The sequence below is a fragment of the Empidonax traillii genome, unplaced genomic scaffold (genome assembly GCF_003031625.1).
Source record: "Empidonax traillii isolate 1590-97213 ecotype Southwest subspecies unplaced genomic scaffold, ASM303162v1 scaffold481:size658601, whole genome shotgun sequence".
Taxonomy (NCBI): domain Eukaryota; kingdom Metazoa; phylum Chordata; class Aves; order Passeriformes; family Tyrannidae; genus Empidonax; species Empidonax traillii.
The window spans coordinates 454,948-471,168 of record NW_020955674.1 but is presented as its reverse complement, the minus strand read 5'-3'; the positions used below and the strand labels follow the sequence as shown (position 1 = coordinate 471,168).

The window sequence follows — 16,221 nt, the reverse complement described above, 5'->3', positions numbered from 1 at the left end:
CCTTCTACAAATAAGATTCCACCTCCTGTAATGGAAGGAGCTGTATTTTGTTTAAAAAAGAAAAAAAAAAAGGCTGAAAGATTATGTTCTCATTCTTGTTTGTATTCCTTTGTATAATAGCTTCTTTGACTTCCACCTTATACTTCTTTTTTTTAATAGCCATTAATTCTGTTGAATATGAGGCTACTGAAAAGGCTCACCTTTCAGTATCAAGTTCAATTAGGAGTATATGCTTTTTTAAAGCAGGGAGAAAAAAAAATCTGACAGAAGTGCTATTGCCTTTAGTGTAACTGAGCAAAACATTACCATGTCCTCTTTGGTCACTGCTAGAATTGATCAGCAGTATCACAGCTCAAAACATATGCTGCTGCAAATGCAAACTTGTTTTTGTTAAAATATGCTTTAATGTGCTGGACAAAGTCATGGTACAAAAAGTAGGGCCCCCTTTATATGGCACCAATTGTGGGATTTATTCTATTCTGTTATTTAAGGTAATGGTATGTTGCTAGGTCAGGAAAAGGGTCACGGCTCTCAGATATAGCACAGCCTAAAGAAATACTCAGAGCAACAACTGCAGAACGTGAAACACAAATAATATTCAGCCTTGGCTCATAAGGTTCTAATTTTCTTGAATTATCCTAAGTGTGATAACAGCTTAGTCCTGAAGCACACACAGTAGCTCTGTTCAGCATTCCTGGGCCTTGGAAGTTGAACTTCCTTCCTTGAAGTGGAGGGTTTTATAAAAGCAAACACCATGTTTCTGAAGCATGCTGGAATGACAGTCTTCTCTTTGCAGGTCAGGCATACAGCAGACAGTGACAAAGTCTGTGTTCCCACGCTGCCTGTGCCATCTGCTGACACTGTGAAAAATGTCCATCTAACTGTTCATCTTAAGATAAAAAACTATCAGCACTCCGAATTTTGAGGTCATTCTTGATACAGCTTAGTTACCAGGGTCTTGTGGATTAAAACATCACAATTTATATTGTCTTTGTGATGTGTCACGGAAAATGACCAGCAAAATGTACTTTTCTTGCAGCTGTATGAACTCATTCTGTTTTATATAACAGATGGTTAGAGATGTTGAATGCACCATCTTAATTCAAAAAAAAGGAGTTAGGTCTTTTAATGTTCAGTCTGAGATAATGGAAGAGAGTCACCATTGTTTGTCTCATTCTGTTAAAAATTGTAAAATAATTTGTTCAGATTATTTCTTAGATTACATAACTTTCACCTTGAAATCCTCATACAGTATTTTATGGCTGTTCCCGATGTTTCTTTTTTCCCCCAAATTCAGATACCACCTATTTTGTTCTTCATTTGAACTACAAGTATTTAAGTTCATACTCATCTAGACTTAGAACTGCTGATGTAGGTGATCAACTGCTGTATATACTGGATTTATAAGGTTTAACATCCCATTAAATAACATGGACATGGAAACTTTAGCCTGTAAATATACAAGAATACAAAAATAACTGTGTGATCGGCCCAGTACGCACACAAATTGAGTGAAAAGGTAAAATGTCTAATAAATTAAAGAAGAAATATTGCCAAAATACTCAGTTGGTTCGTGATAGTTTGTCTTTGCTTGAGAAACAATTGTTAGGAGACTTGTTCGTTTTTATTTTTTTCCCCACATTCAGCTACTTGCTACCATTCGAGGTTTCAATTGCTTGGCGTAGAATTGATGGATAATTAATAGTAGGAATAACTGTGAAAAGCTTGTGTAGTAATTTAGTTCTCGGTTCTTTCTAATTGTCTGCCCATTGGTAGTTTGCTAGGGTGAGTAGCTCATTATTCAACCACTTTAAATGGAAAGCACTGTAGAAATAAAAATCCTCTTATTAGAAACATGGTTTTGGAGAAAACCCCCGCCTTTTAAACAAACAAGTCATTCTTTGACAAATCTGTCCCCAACTGTTGTTCATGTGCTGAAAGGAGATTGGGGTTGTGAGAGGGAGAGGAGGGTAGGGTTGGCAGATAACATTCGTTTTCCACTGTGTCTGAAATAAAGATGTGTCTCTCTTTTAAAAGATGGTCAAAGTAAATACAGTAAAATATGTTGGAATACATCTAACTGGACAGGCTTAATTTGTTGAAGGTAAACAGATGAAGTAAATAGGCATTAAGCTATGCTGTTAATTAAGGTTGACCTTGAGGTCGTTTTGAACCTCAAATCTGCAAAAATTTTACAGTAAACATTTTGACTTGCCTGCAGGAGTATTTCCTTTAAAGCCTAATGTCTTCTGAGGTTGTTAATCCTGCTGTTTAATCCACTCGTTTTGAAGTGTGCTTGGAATTTAAAGGCATGATGCTGTATTTGTGCACAGCCTCCCTGCAGCCTTCACAGCTCCCTCATTCCAGTTCCCTTTTCTGTGACACTTCCATTTTCTGTAGCCTGTGATCAGGGAGAAGTCTGGTTCTTAAGCTCTGGTGTACTGTGATCAGAGGTGGAACAGATATCCTAGACAATGAAGAGTCTTGTACAGACACTGCATCTTAACCACAAAGTTTGATCTGAAATATGAGGGTAGATATTTCTGTTAAAAGTTTAAATATTTGTTTTAGTATTCAAACCTAATGTACTACTGAATGTTAACACAGAATTCTATGTTTTCATAGTTGTATGACTTGAAGGATTTGAAAGCTCACCTTGGAGACACTTGCCTTTTCTGTTATCAGATTTTCTCACGTACCAGTAGATTTGTTCATCAAAGTTTTTCACCTGTCAAAATTTACTATTTCATATGAAATCTTAAAATGTAGCAACGTTGTTTGGATGAAGTTAATTTTGAACTAAGCAACAAATCTCAATCTTCTCACTTAAATAGAATGTAAGAAGCTAGAAATAAAATGTGAAGTTTAATGGGGTGAAATAAGTATCTGAATATCTTCATTTATGTGATCTTTTTCCTCAAGGATGTATTTTACCAATGTAACAGTTCCATGCAGTCAAGTTTATGCTTCAGATTTTTTTTTCCCCCTCAGTTGTTTACTCCACTTCCAACTTTAAAGTGAAGAATTTGAGTTAATGTCGCACTTTGTATTGTAATTTGGACAAAATCTGAATAGACAGTTCCAACTTGCATCATGTATAACAGTTGATGCATATGAATTTCTTGTTTACAAATAATGTGATATCATCTACTTCTAATCTTCATGTCTTTTTCTGGGAAAAAAAAATTGCGAAGTTTAACTTTTTTCCACTTTTTTTTTTTTTTTTTAACAGATTTGAAGAACTTGTGAAAAAATTCAAAGTAGAATATCATGCCGGTGGTTCTACTCAAAATTCCGTTAAAGTGGCCCAGGTTTGTTCTTCCTTTTGAAAGAATTACTGATAATTTCAAATGTTGAGTTTGAATCCACTTGATGCTCTCTGTTGTCTGTTTGAGTGAGCGCTGCAGAGTGGGTACTTGTGATGCTGTTGCTCAGATTATGCTTATGGTTTTTTATATGATTTGGTTTGAGGCTGTGCTCTTCAGTCTTTTCTCACGCGTTCTGCTAAGGTTGGAGTTACAGCTGGAGTGTACTCGGAGGGAAAGGCTTTTGTCAAAGATGTGTGGTGGAAGGATAAGAGGCAAGGACAAGGTCCCTCGCTGCAGTTAGGAATCTTACAATGAGGAGAAAAAAAGTCACAATAAGAAGGGTTAAGCAGAGCAATTGTTAAATCTCTGTTCTTGGACATTTTTGTAACTTACCAGGATGAGTTCTTTGGGCAACCAGATCTAAATTTGAGGCTGACCCTGTGGGTTGGACTGGAGACCTGCAAAGGTCCCATCTAGCCTGCATTGTTCTGTTACTCTAACCACATTTATCCTGTAAGAACTTGAAAGTTTGTCCATAAAAGATCAAAATGTAAAACTTCCTTTTATACAAGAAGAATGTTTCTGGCTATGTGTATGATGGATAATGGTAACGATGGATTTGGTTTCAGGCATATTAGCTTTTCTGTTAGTAAAGTAGACCTTTTGTCACAATACTTTCAAACATATACCTGCGTGAATATTCTTAGATTGCGAGAGGTGTAAAAGTTCTATAAATAAAAATACACAAACAATTATAACCTTTTTGGTAACGATCCTGGCTTATTAACTTCCAGGCTCTCTGTATAGTTAAAACTTACTGCCAGATAGCAATAAATACACATTTGGAAGAAATAAAGTTATAATTTAATAAAGGTTGCCCCCACCAATAGAAAGTAAAAATATATTAATGATCACTTCTCCTTTCTACAAAATAGTTGCTGCTTCTTTACTAATGTTTTCATTTTTTAAAACCCCAAATGTCTTGAAAATATTTGTGATTTAAAAAAAGTTGCATGTGTTATAATGTATATAGATAGCATTGTCATTCTGAAGCAGTTATGTTTTTAAACAAAATCAGCTTTCTGAGCTTTTTCTTTTAACAATTTGTTTTCTTCTGATGCTTTGGAAGAGCCTCTTCATCAGGAGAGCTCAAGTTATGGGAATCAGTCTCTGTATCACTGTTACTTGACCTGTAGGGATGGTGTAGAGGTGATGCCTCTTTCATGACAACTGATTAGTGGTGAAGGAGTTCTGCAACTGTTTATTAGTTTATTTGTTCAGAGACATGAAATTCTGCTACCATTCCTGCATCTAAACTGGGGAGTTTTAGAAGCAAATGCATGTGGTAGACTCAGGTTCTGAATTTTAAAGTTTTCGAAGAGCCCAAGATGTTATTTCCATCTCTCCTTTAGGTGACCTCTGTGGCATCAGCTCATTTATTAGTAAAGTATGTCTCATTCTTCGCTGTCTCATAACCTATCAGTGCAGGTATTGTTCAACAGTTATACTATGAAGTACACAGTACACCATATAGAGTCAAGGAAATAGAATTTCAATCAATGAAATGTAGGGATTTCTATGTCAGTGCTCCTTTCTTACGCTAGTTGGGTTTTGTCAGCGAACTTTTCCTTTATCTTGGCTCAGAGCTGGGAGACTCATTCAGCTCCAGTTGCCATCTGGAATTGTATTTGTCTCCAGAAGGTTTGTCATCTCCTAGTTTCTGTTTCAAATAAGATTGAAACTTAAACAGTTGTGCATGAATAAAATAACATCAGTAAAAGACTTTGAAAAGAGGAACAGGAAAGAGAGAAAAAAAGTTCTGGAAATCTTGAAAGAAGCTCTTATTCTTTAAGCTTTAGCAGAAGGAAAGAAGAGTGAGGATATAAAAAAGTAGTTGAAATGTAAACCAAAAATCAAACTAGAAATTCTGGAAGAGTATTTTTGCAGCAATATAGCAATATTCATTGGCTTATTGGAGAGAAGGAGTGTGTACTAATCTTAGGGATGAACAGCTTAAATATATATTTATTTGTTGAAAGTAAAGTTGGATTTAGCAAGCTTGACTGGTGGCTGAGAAGTAAAGGACCAAGAAATAATTTGAGTGCTGAGGGAGCCACACTCTAAGTGAATGTGGATTCTCTACAATAAGACACGTAGGGAAGAAATCCTAAGAATAACACTCTTATTAATTCCTCAACTTGTGTTACGTTATGGGAAAAGCTTGAAAAATCATGCTATAAAGTGAGAGATAAAACCTAAAAAACTTTTGCTTCAGTTGTTTAAAACTTGATGAGAAATAATGACATTAAAAAAAGGCATCCTTGGAAACCTGACTACAATGGAATACAACTGTCTGAGTCAAATGGTTGGAAATAAATGGCCTGTGAAGTCTGGCAATTGCTTTTTTAAAAGTTGATTTCTGAGTGGGAAGAGGATATTAAGGAGTGTAATAGGTAAAGTGCAATTAATAAATTGATTGGATTAAAAATAGGAAGAACTTAGGAAGCAACTAAAAAGTTACTGATTTGATTTTTTTTAAAATAGTTACCTTCTTCAAGGGTCAGAAAAGCTGTTATATATGCCCATATATTTTGGATATTTCCTTTGTATCTGCAAAGGTAGCAAGATCTACTCAAGTACTATCTGTTTCTGAAAAGGATGAGCCAATTTCTTTTAAAAAGGAGGGAAAAAAAGTCCAGAAATACTGTATTTATCATGTGTGAGAAATTTGAGATGCTAATCACAGAAAGAGACAATAGAAAGAATCTCTGAATTGGGAAGAAAACTGGTAAGAAAATGAAGCTTAAATCATGGGGTTGGAACTAAAATTTAAAGCAGCGTCAACTATAATGGAAATGAAGATTTTAGAAGTTTGCAAAGAATTAATCAGAATTGCAGTCAAGCTGTGAAGAGCAGAATTAGATTTATTTATTTTTTTCTAGCATGTTAACAGAAAGGAAAGATCTGAAGTGCAGCTTTGGAGGAAGAATTTGGCTGGTAAGATACTGAAGGAAATCTAGGTATTTTTTCAATGTTGTCTTGCAGCAGAGCAGAAGGAGAGTGTGTGGCGAGTTGCAGGAGCGAATGATGGTAGAGATAGAGATTGTGAGGATCAAAGCTGAATGTTGGCCATGTTGATTGCCCAAAGCAGACATTATATGGACAGGATATCTCTGCAGGGTTAGGAAAAGAAAGGTCTGCACATATCAGGAATGCCAGAAAGGATCTTTTTTGTAGAAATGCTTCTAGTGTACGGTGTAGTAGACGTATTTCCACATAATGAAATGTGGAAGAACGGTCAAAACATACATTAGAGGGGAAGCTCTGTAAAAGCAAAGTCAGGAGCAAATGAAAAATTATTCTGTTGCAAAAGAAATACAGAAGAACGTCGGATAAGCATTGAGAGGATGAAAGATAAATTATAAAGGGGCAGAAAACTGGCACACTCTTCAAAAGTATGTTATAAAAGCATTTTTATAAGTCAATAATATTTTTTTAAAATACCTGAAAATGGTGAAAGGAAGTACCAAGAACAATGTTAAAGTGTTGGAGAGCAGTACTAAAGCTAAGGAGGTCGGTTGTTTATGTTCATGTTTTCTGGGATATTAAAGTTGTTTGAACTGATCCTGGAAAGAGAGAGGGAATCAATATTATTTTGGCTTGACTCATGATATGAATGGGGGGGGAAGTTATTGCTGTATTTCAGAGATGACACTAACAGCCATAAAAATGGAAAAGATAAAATAAATGAGATAACAGTTTAGCCATTCCTTAATGAGATTAAATTAACAGCAAAGTATACCTTGAAATACTAATTCATATTAGAAGAGAAATGATGACAGAAAGAAGGGAAGAACATGGAGACAGAAAAGCATGTGAGAGAACAGACAAAATTGAGAGGAAAGGAAATAAGTAATGTGGAAAGAGAAAAACTGTAAAAATCCCAATGTTTCTCTGATTCTGCATTCCTCACAGGCCCATACTTGTTTCTTCCTTATCAACCCGCTTTCATTGTCCACTCTAATCTTTCTTGGGTGTAAGTTTGTCCATCTGGAATATAAGAGATGGCTAACTAGAACAGATTGAGTACTTCCAAGGCCTGAAGGAAAAGTCTTATTGAAGTATCTTTTTGTTTAAGACTTGAGTATTGTGTGGAAAAGTAGAGACAAAGTAAGAATGGGAACAGGGTAAGAGGAATAATAATAAAGGGCTTTCCTTCCTACAGTATAAAACAGTTGGAATCCAGATAATCAGTAAAAATGCAGATAATGCAGTTCTAAAGGTGCTCTGTTACTATCAGACACAATTGTTCGGTTTTTTTTTTCTCAACCCACCAGTAGCGAGTGTTGATAATTTTGCTGGATCAAGTGTCAGTTAATCAGGCATCAGTCACTGAAAATTGCTTGATAATGCTTTGGAAAATGAGGATTAGAGAGAATGAACCGAATTGTAATCATTTAGTTTCTGGCATAGAAACTGAAGTTAAACTTTCCTGTTTGCTTTAGTGATCTTGGCATTAGAATTATGCTTTTATACTAACTTTTAGTTTTGCTTTATGTTTAAAGTTGAAGTTGTGATGCATGCTTAAGAACAAGAATTATAGGGGTATCAAATTGAAACTGCAGTGTGCTTCTCTGACCTTTACTTGTCTCATTAAATTTTGGCTTTATATCTAATATGATATGTGACATCTTGCTTTAATCTGAGCTCTTGCAATCTCTCCAAATGATTGGATCCATTATATTAAATCTATAAAATATGAATACATGCAACTGCGTGCAGTTCATAAATAATGTATTGGTTTAGAGTTCTGCCAACAAACTAAATTCAGATTCATGAAGATGGTATTGTTCTACTACTCAGGTTCTCTCTGTAATTTTAATTAAGAACGTGCCCGTCTAACAATGGACATTGATTTGGAAGGGAAAAAAAAATCTGAATCTTTTAATAGGGCTCATGACTTTGCAGTATCTAAACCAAAAGGCTTACATGTGCAGAGAGGGCAAGTGCTGCTGACCAGGCCGAATTTGCATGATTTTTATCAGCATTTATTTTCGTTTTGAAATGCTGAGGTTAGAACTGCAAGAAGTAGTCTTTTGAAGTTTTACCTTTTTAACACAAGTGCTGGGTTTCAAGTCTAACTTGATAGAATTTTATAACTTGGATTTTAAACTACACGATCTTGTCAACATACAGCCCATTTTCATTCTTGTTTTTCTAGAAGTGCTTAAGAAGAATGCCACATTCTTCATCCTCAGTATGGGTGCTCTTGGTTTATGCTCTATTTCTTAATAGCTTATTTTTTATTCTAGCAATTCTGCTATTGCTGTGGATCTAACTTAGCAGCTAGAGAGTGCTGTATTCCATTGTTTGTTCATCCTTGGAAGAACTGTGGAATTCTCATTACACAAGTTTTATTAGTAGTGATGCCGTGTGAACTTGGAAGAATGTAACTTGGCACATCTCAAGTTGAATTTGTAAGATTGGCAGATAAAGGGAAAACAAAAAAAATTTGGGGAAGCTTTCACATAGATACTCCTGGGAATTCACAATAGTATTTTTATAAAACACACCTGAGAAAATCATGATGACTCCCTTTTCCTTTCTGCACTACTTCTGGCTATCTAATTGTAACCTTTTGGGTTTTTATGGCTGTTCCACTGTCATCTATACATCAGGGAAGTAATGACACTTTTCCAGTATCAGCTTGTATTTCAAGGGCTTGTAACTTCATCCCAATTTTTATTCTTCAGTTATGATTAACTTGATCTGTTAATCTGAAGTGATTTTGCTTTTTAACATTCTAATAAACTGATAAGTTTGAGAATTTCATTTTGAAAAATGAACAGATTCATGCTTGTTTATAAAAAATGGTATGTGCTGAAGGCTTAGATGTGTTTCAGATTTTTACTACTTGTTATGTAATTAGCCAAACCTTGGATTTATATCAAGCATGTGTCTATGGAGTCAAGTCATGCTTAATCCAAAAATAGTACGTAAAATTAAAGATTTATCTATGAAGAATACTTGTAGGCAGAACTGCATTTTAGAAACAATATAAACTGTAATCTTGTAAACACATAACTAGCTTCATTGCAACTGGTTCCATGCTTTTAATGTTAAGTTTATATATATTTGCCAAGTAGTACCCTTGGCTAAACAGTACTTTTTGTATGTAAGCTACGAAGTGCATCATACATCAGCTCTTCAGTGTTCAGTCATTTAGTGATTTCCTCCTCACTTTCCTATCAATCTGTATAAATGGGCATATAACTAATACATTTGATCTTTTCCTCACTTGTGAAAATTTCTGCATTACTTCTGTACAGTGGATTAGACTGAGGCATAGCAGGAAGCAAGGCTTGGCTTGAGCAAGCCTCAAAATGTACTGAATATGCATAACTGGGAGAGAGGTAATGGAAAGGCTATCGGGGACGTCACCCCAAGCGTACTCTCCATTTTTTCATATTAATGCAACTTTGATGGAACTGTCTTTTGTTTTTATGGAATCTCACACCATCAAGTAGAAGTTCTCTGTTTTGCTTATTATGGGCTTAAAATCAGTTATGTGACAAATACCTTTCTCCAAAAACTGTTTCTGGATTAGCACTGCAAGAAAGTGGAAGCAAGTCCCCTAAACAACTTTTTCCTCCTACTTAGTGAAGCAGAGAAGGTTTAGCTCTGTATTTTTCTTTTGCCCAAAAGGAAATAGGTCTTTTTTTTTTTTTTTTTTTTTTTTTTTTTTTTTTTTTTTTTTTTTTTTTTTTTTTTTTTTTTTTTTTTTTTTTTTTTTTTTTTTTTTTTTTTTTTTGAGAGGGTTAGACTCTCTGCTTCCTGAACCATTTGGATCAGAATGTTAAATTCCTCAGAGTTAGTTTTGGCCTTGTGCTTGATATTTCTTAAGCAACTCTGCTCAGATGGGCTTGATGGCCCCTGCAAACATATGTTTCCAATATTTTCAATAGTTCAATCCAGCTTTCAAGAAAATCTACAGAAAAGATCTCTGAACCATTTTCTGTTTGGTAGGATTTATAAACTTGAGGGTTGCAGCCTCACCTTCTCTCCAGAAAACAATCTTGAGGTGTGTGTTTCCTTCCTGGCCGGGTCCCACATGTGTCTTCCGTGCTGCCCTGGTGTAGCATTCCACAGAGTGGTTTTCTGTCAGCACTGTGTGCTGTCCTGCAAGTCACATTCCTGCTTCTCAAACCTGTTCAACGTAAAAGAAGATAAACCAGAGTAGGGACTTACAGTTAATGTTTTATTTATACTTTACTAAAATTTATATGCCACTAGCCAATAAGGTGGATATCTTAAACATCCGTCCCCCGTGCTGTGTGCCAGTCCTAATGAATGAGACGTGTGCTTGGAGAATGAGTAACGAAACATGCTTCAGAGCTGACAAAAAGAGTCATTTAAGTTTGTCTCTCTGGAAATACAGCAGTTGCTATTCCTGCTATGGCAAAGATGATGTCCTGTTGATAGTGTCACAGTGGACCACATGCCAGTAACCTCAGTTTCCTGAGTTATTTGTTCTCTCAAGTGCACTCATGTTCCCAAACTAGGCTATGTCAAACACGACAGTGATGTGACCCTGCTTCTGACAGAACAGACAGCCTTTCCTCATCAGAATTATAATATGCAGCTTGGGAAGCTGGTGTAATTCCTAAACTGATCAGTACAGATGTCAGAGAAATTTTGTAACATTTGAGAGCTGCCTAGATTTTTTGGAAAGCCTTAGAGAAGACTGCTAGACCTTTTACTCATCTGTACCTAAGATAATTTTCAAAACCTTATTTGGAGCTATCAGGACAGTTCAAAAAAGCAACAAAACAATTTTATCATTATGGCAAACCCTGCAAAAGTCTCAGCAAATTCCGCCCAGATTACAAAACTGGGAACTTTTTAAGGTTTTTTGTGCTTGTGAAGGAAGCCCACAGCTTATTTCTATGGTTATGGGTCAGATGATGAAAGTGAATGATACAGCAGTGCACTGAAGGACCTAACTTTCCAAGGTTACTGATAGTGAGGCTTTTTTTGTGCACACCAGGAGTAGCTGTGTACAACTCTGTGTGTATACTCATAGGCCTGGTCAGATGGTTTCAGCAAATACCAGGATGGTCAGAAAATGAAGCTCTAAAGAATCTGTGGCAGTTCTTTAGATTCTGCAATGCCAGGTCCCTAAATCCCTCTTGAAAATGAGGCAGTTTCAGTTACACCATTGTCAGTTGACAACAGACTTTGTTATGAGACAGATGGTAACTGTTAAGCATTGCAAGACAAATGTCCTTATGTGCATTGCTTTGGCAAGGAATTGAGTGGTTGGCTGCTGGTCACGTGGACTTGTCTGTTTGACGTACCAGAACTATATCCACTTGTTTTTTCAGGTCTTGTCCCTGACCAGCAAGATCAGTAGGGCTGTAGGAAGACTGTCTTTGATATATGTCACATCCAAAATCACTTTAGAAAAACAGTAGAAAGAGTTCTACAGTCACATTCCCCCTAAATCCATTCAGATAGAACCTTGAAATTCTCTCTTCCTCAGTGCGTTTGAGTGAGCTTCAGAGTACATATGCAGCCTCTGTTCATCCATCCAAAATTGTAATTTATTTAAATGATTAGAAACTGTTTCCATATTCCAGAGTAATCAAACATCAGTCACCCACATGGAATCAGAAGGCACTATATAAATGGTAGCAGTTGGTTTTTTCTGGGTGTGCAATTCAATTGCAAGCTGCTTGACTCAGCTTATATGCCTGTTTAGCTATGTTAGCACCATGTTTTGGAGCTGTAAAAATTTTGTCAGATTTTTCAAAAGCACCAAAGGAATTTGGGCTCTGTCCCTAAGCTAAGGCCCACCTGAATGACATTGTTTTTTGGGTTTGTTTTCCCCTGAGCCAATGCCAGCTCTAACTTCTAAGACATGCTATGTGTGAGAGTAATATTAATTAGCACTTTATGCTTATCCTGTATTACCTAGCTGTTTCTAGGTAATGCAATAATTAGTGCAGGCTGGGATTTATCCTGAACAAGCAAACATCTGGAAGTATCAGTGAGGCATATTGAGGGAACCTGGTTCCAAGGGTGCCGTGCTGTGAACCCTCCATCCTTTCTGTATGCAGAGTGACAATGGGACTTTCTCAGAATCTTTTGCTCCGTGAAGCTCTTCATGCAGTGGTGGGCTCATGGCTTGACTGACATTTACTTGACTCCTTCCCATTAGTTGACACTGGAAGGCGAACAACTGCTTGATTTGGCAATCTCAGAAGAGAGGATAAATCCCTGTGCTTCACTGATATTAATTTGGCGTGCCACTCAAGCCTTGGGAGCTCGGGAGCTGATTTATCCTTAGCAACTCAATAAGTTACATAACTACATCTTTAGCAATTAATTAATGTTAAGTGATGTGATACGGTGGGGAGTTAATTGCCCTGGAAATCTGAAATGCCAAGTTACAGGGGTTTCTTGCACGACTCTGGAATACTTCCTGTTGAAAATGTACTTTTTTTTTTTTCCCCTGAACAAAAACAATAGAAATCTTGCTGTTAGCTAAGAACTCTGTGCAGGTTTTATAATATATTATTCTTAGAGGTCTTGTGCTTTCCTCAGAAAGTTTAAATATATAAGTTCCTTGCACAGTTATTCGATATATTCACAGGTTTGTTTACTAAACCCATTCTTTTCTCTCCTTCAATACTTTGTGCTCAGTCCAAGTGCATGTATGTCTGATTTTCTACTTTTGCTGCTAACTTGCATTGTGGCCATGTAATAAAATAGTATACCTTTCTCTTTATTACATATGTGATGGAGGTAATAATGGTTTATGAGAACAAAAATTTAATATAGTAATTTAGTCAGACTTTTTAACAGTGCAAAGGGCAAAAGACTGTTTTATCGGGAGGTACAGTAGGGCTTTTTTTAGGACCCTGAGCATGACTTGAAAGGAACCTGTAGAATTGTCCTACCAATCACATCATCAGACTGTGTTTTAATGGCTTTTGCAGTGACTAGCTTATGTGCTACTCTATCCAAAGGAAAGATATGGGATAATGCAATGAACTCCCAATAGGGAAGTCTTATCCTAGAACTACTCCATTAGCAGTTGACTTACACTCTGACCCATTAGAGTTGGCCTGTAGGTAATCTTATTTTTGATATATGTGTCTAGCCTTTAAAATAAAAGAACTTTGTAAAATTTGACCTCATTGATATGCATTGAGTTTCACAGTTTTATTATTCTTGCTGCAAAATAGTATTTGGATGAATTTGACCTGTTATCATCTTAAACAGCTGTAGTAGAAAATGTACCAGAATATTTACCCCATATTGCTGGGGTTCTGTTCAAAACGGTCACAAGACCTGAGGGGAAAAATATGCCCCTTGTAAACTTTGAATTTGTTAAAGCACAAAAACAGATGAAGCAGCTCCACTTAGTTTCTTGTTATTTGTACTCTGTCAAGTACTGAAAGTTGACAGGTTTGTATTCAGTTCAAATGCCATGCTTGTGTTCTGCTTTAACTCTGAGATGGTTTGTACTTGTGAGTGAAGGAAGGGTCCTTTATGCCTACCAGCTGGATTCTGCATCCTTTTTCTGGGTATGCACAGTACCTATCTTGCATTCTTCCTCCGTCCTCACACATGCCACAGTATTGGGACTAACTCACAGAATCACAGAATACGCTGAGCTGGAAGGTACCCACAAGGATCATCAAGTCCAGCCCTTGGCTCTGTGCAGAACCATCTCCAAGAGTCACGCCATCTGCCTGAGAGTATTATACAGATGCTTTTTGAACTCTGTCAGCCTTGGTGCTGTGACCACTTCCCTGGGGAGCCTGTTCCAGTGCTCAACCACCCTCTGCGTGAAGAACCTTTCCCTAATATCCAACCTAAACCTCCCCTTGCACAACTTCAGGCCATTCCCTTGGTCCTGTCACTGGTCATCACAGAGAAGAGATCAGTACCTGCCCCTCCTCTTCCTCTCATGAGGAGGTTGTAACTGCAATGAGGTCTCCCCTCAGTCTCCTCTTCTCCAGGCTGAACAGACCCTCAGCTTCTCCTCATGCGACTTCCCCTCAAGGCCCTTTTCCATCTTCATTGTCCTCCTTTGGACACTGTCTAACAGCTTAATATCTTGCATTGTGGTGCCCAAAACTGCCACAATATTCAAGGTGAGGCCACCCCAGTGCAGAGCAGAGCGGGACAATCCCCTCCCTTGACCAGCTGGTGATGCTTTGCCTGATAGCCCCCAGGACAGGTTGGCCCTCCTGGCTGCCAGGGCACTGCTGACTCATGTCCAACTTGCCATTGACCAGGACCCCCAGGGCTCTTTCCGTGGCACTGCTTTCCAGCATCTCTTTCACCAGCCTGTCGAGGCATCCAGGGTTGCCCCATCCCAGGTGCAGAATCCAGTACTTTCCCTTGTTGAACTTCATATGGTTGATGATTGTCCAGTCCTCTAATTTGTTTAGCTTTCATCAGTGTCTCAAGTATTTCAACTTGTTTGCTTCTACAGTTTTATTTTTTCTATTTTGCTAATAAGAAGACTACTCTGATTTAGTAGAGCATCTTTAGGAGTTAGATGCAGACTGTTTAGAATACAAGACAAGAATAAAGACATTCTTTATATTACATACTAGTCTGTATGAGACTAGACTTAACAGAGTTAAGTTTAGATATCCTACTAAAGTGAAATTACTACACCCAATTATACTGAGTTTCTTCTTGATGTTATTGTCTTACAAATAAACAAATTCAAGAAAATTATGTACTCCTGTTCTGTCTGAGGCAGCACTAATGTGTTGACATATATTTGTAAACTGTAAAAACACATCTTTGTTTTATTGTCACTGTAGGATCAATTAACCTGGTTAGTTTGTCTTTTAAAAATACAACCTGAAATCAGAGTAATCTCATATTTTTAGTTTGTAAATAAAATAAAGGGATTTTGTTTTTTTAAGGACAACTGAGAGCTTGCTGGAACTCCTAAGATGAGCTGGAATTTTCTACCTTTCTCATGCATCTCATGTGGAAGAAATTCTGCATGACTGTAGATTAATTTCATAGTCTACAGTAGGTGATTATTAAACAAAAAAGGAAACTTGTGGACTTAAATGTTTAACATTGTTAATATTTATTATTCAAGTTTTTGAAATACTTTAGGTACAAGTAGAGACTATGGTGTGTGTGATGGATGAAAAAAGCTAACTTTTGTGCGGCCTCAGCAGTTCTCATCTATGATGTTAAAATGGGTCAGCTTATTCTGTAACAGCTGCTGAATTGCTGCAATCTACAGGCCAAAATACTGAGAGAATATAGGTGCTGGTTTATTTTAATTTACCAGGCTGTCAGCTGCAGTAGCGCAGTAGATACGTCATGAGCCAGCTGAATTGTTCCTGCAGTGAGGGCAAGGGTTCCTGGGCAAAGGATCAGTAGTCTGCTGGTTGAACATCAGACTACTGCTCTCTCATGGAAATCTGTTCCTGCTCGTCAGTCAGAGCTCTGTGCCTACATAAGAGCCCAGAAAATCAGCTCTTCCTCTCTAGAGGATGCACATTACAGAAGTTCATCTGGATCGTTCATTATGTCCAGCTATGTCTATATGGGCCCCTGCACTGTTATGAGAGGAAATTTTATCTCAGATTATTACATCTTCTGTTTATGAATATAGCTAATGATAATTGCAGGGTAGTCCTAAGTTTAACATTAGCCTAATTATAGTAACTGAAGAATTTGGATCCCTAAATTAATTTTGTCATAGTTGTCATATGTGAAATGCAGGTGTCTTGATAATGTGGTGATATGTGTTACCTTTTAAAATTGCTTTGAAAAGTTGCTAAATATTGCTGCTTATAACAATCTGCCCTCCTCCCATTTTATAAATGACATAAAAAGATAATGCATGATTAACCAAGTCTTT

The 16,221-nt window shown here is 36.9% G+C and overlaps 1 protein-coding gene across 3 annotated transcripts in view; it reads left to right on the top strand.

Annotated features, from left to right (window-relative positions):
- The window catches only part of ADK (adenosine kinase), a 274,114-nt gene that overhangs the window by 67,697 nt on the left and 190,196 nt on the right, over positions 1-16,221 (top strand). For all 3 annotated transcript variants that reach the window (XM_027896130.1, XM_027896128.1, XM_027896129.1), the window contains exon 4: positions 3,233-3,311. In XM_027896130.1, coding sequence (XP_027751931.1) covers positions 3,233-3,311 — 79 coding nt within the window. The remainder of the gene's footprint in view (positions 1-3,232; positions 3,312-16,221) is intronic.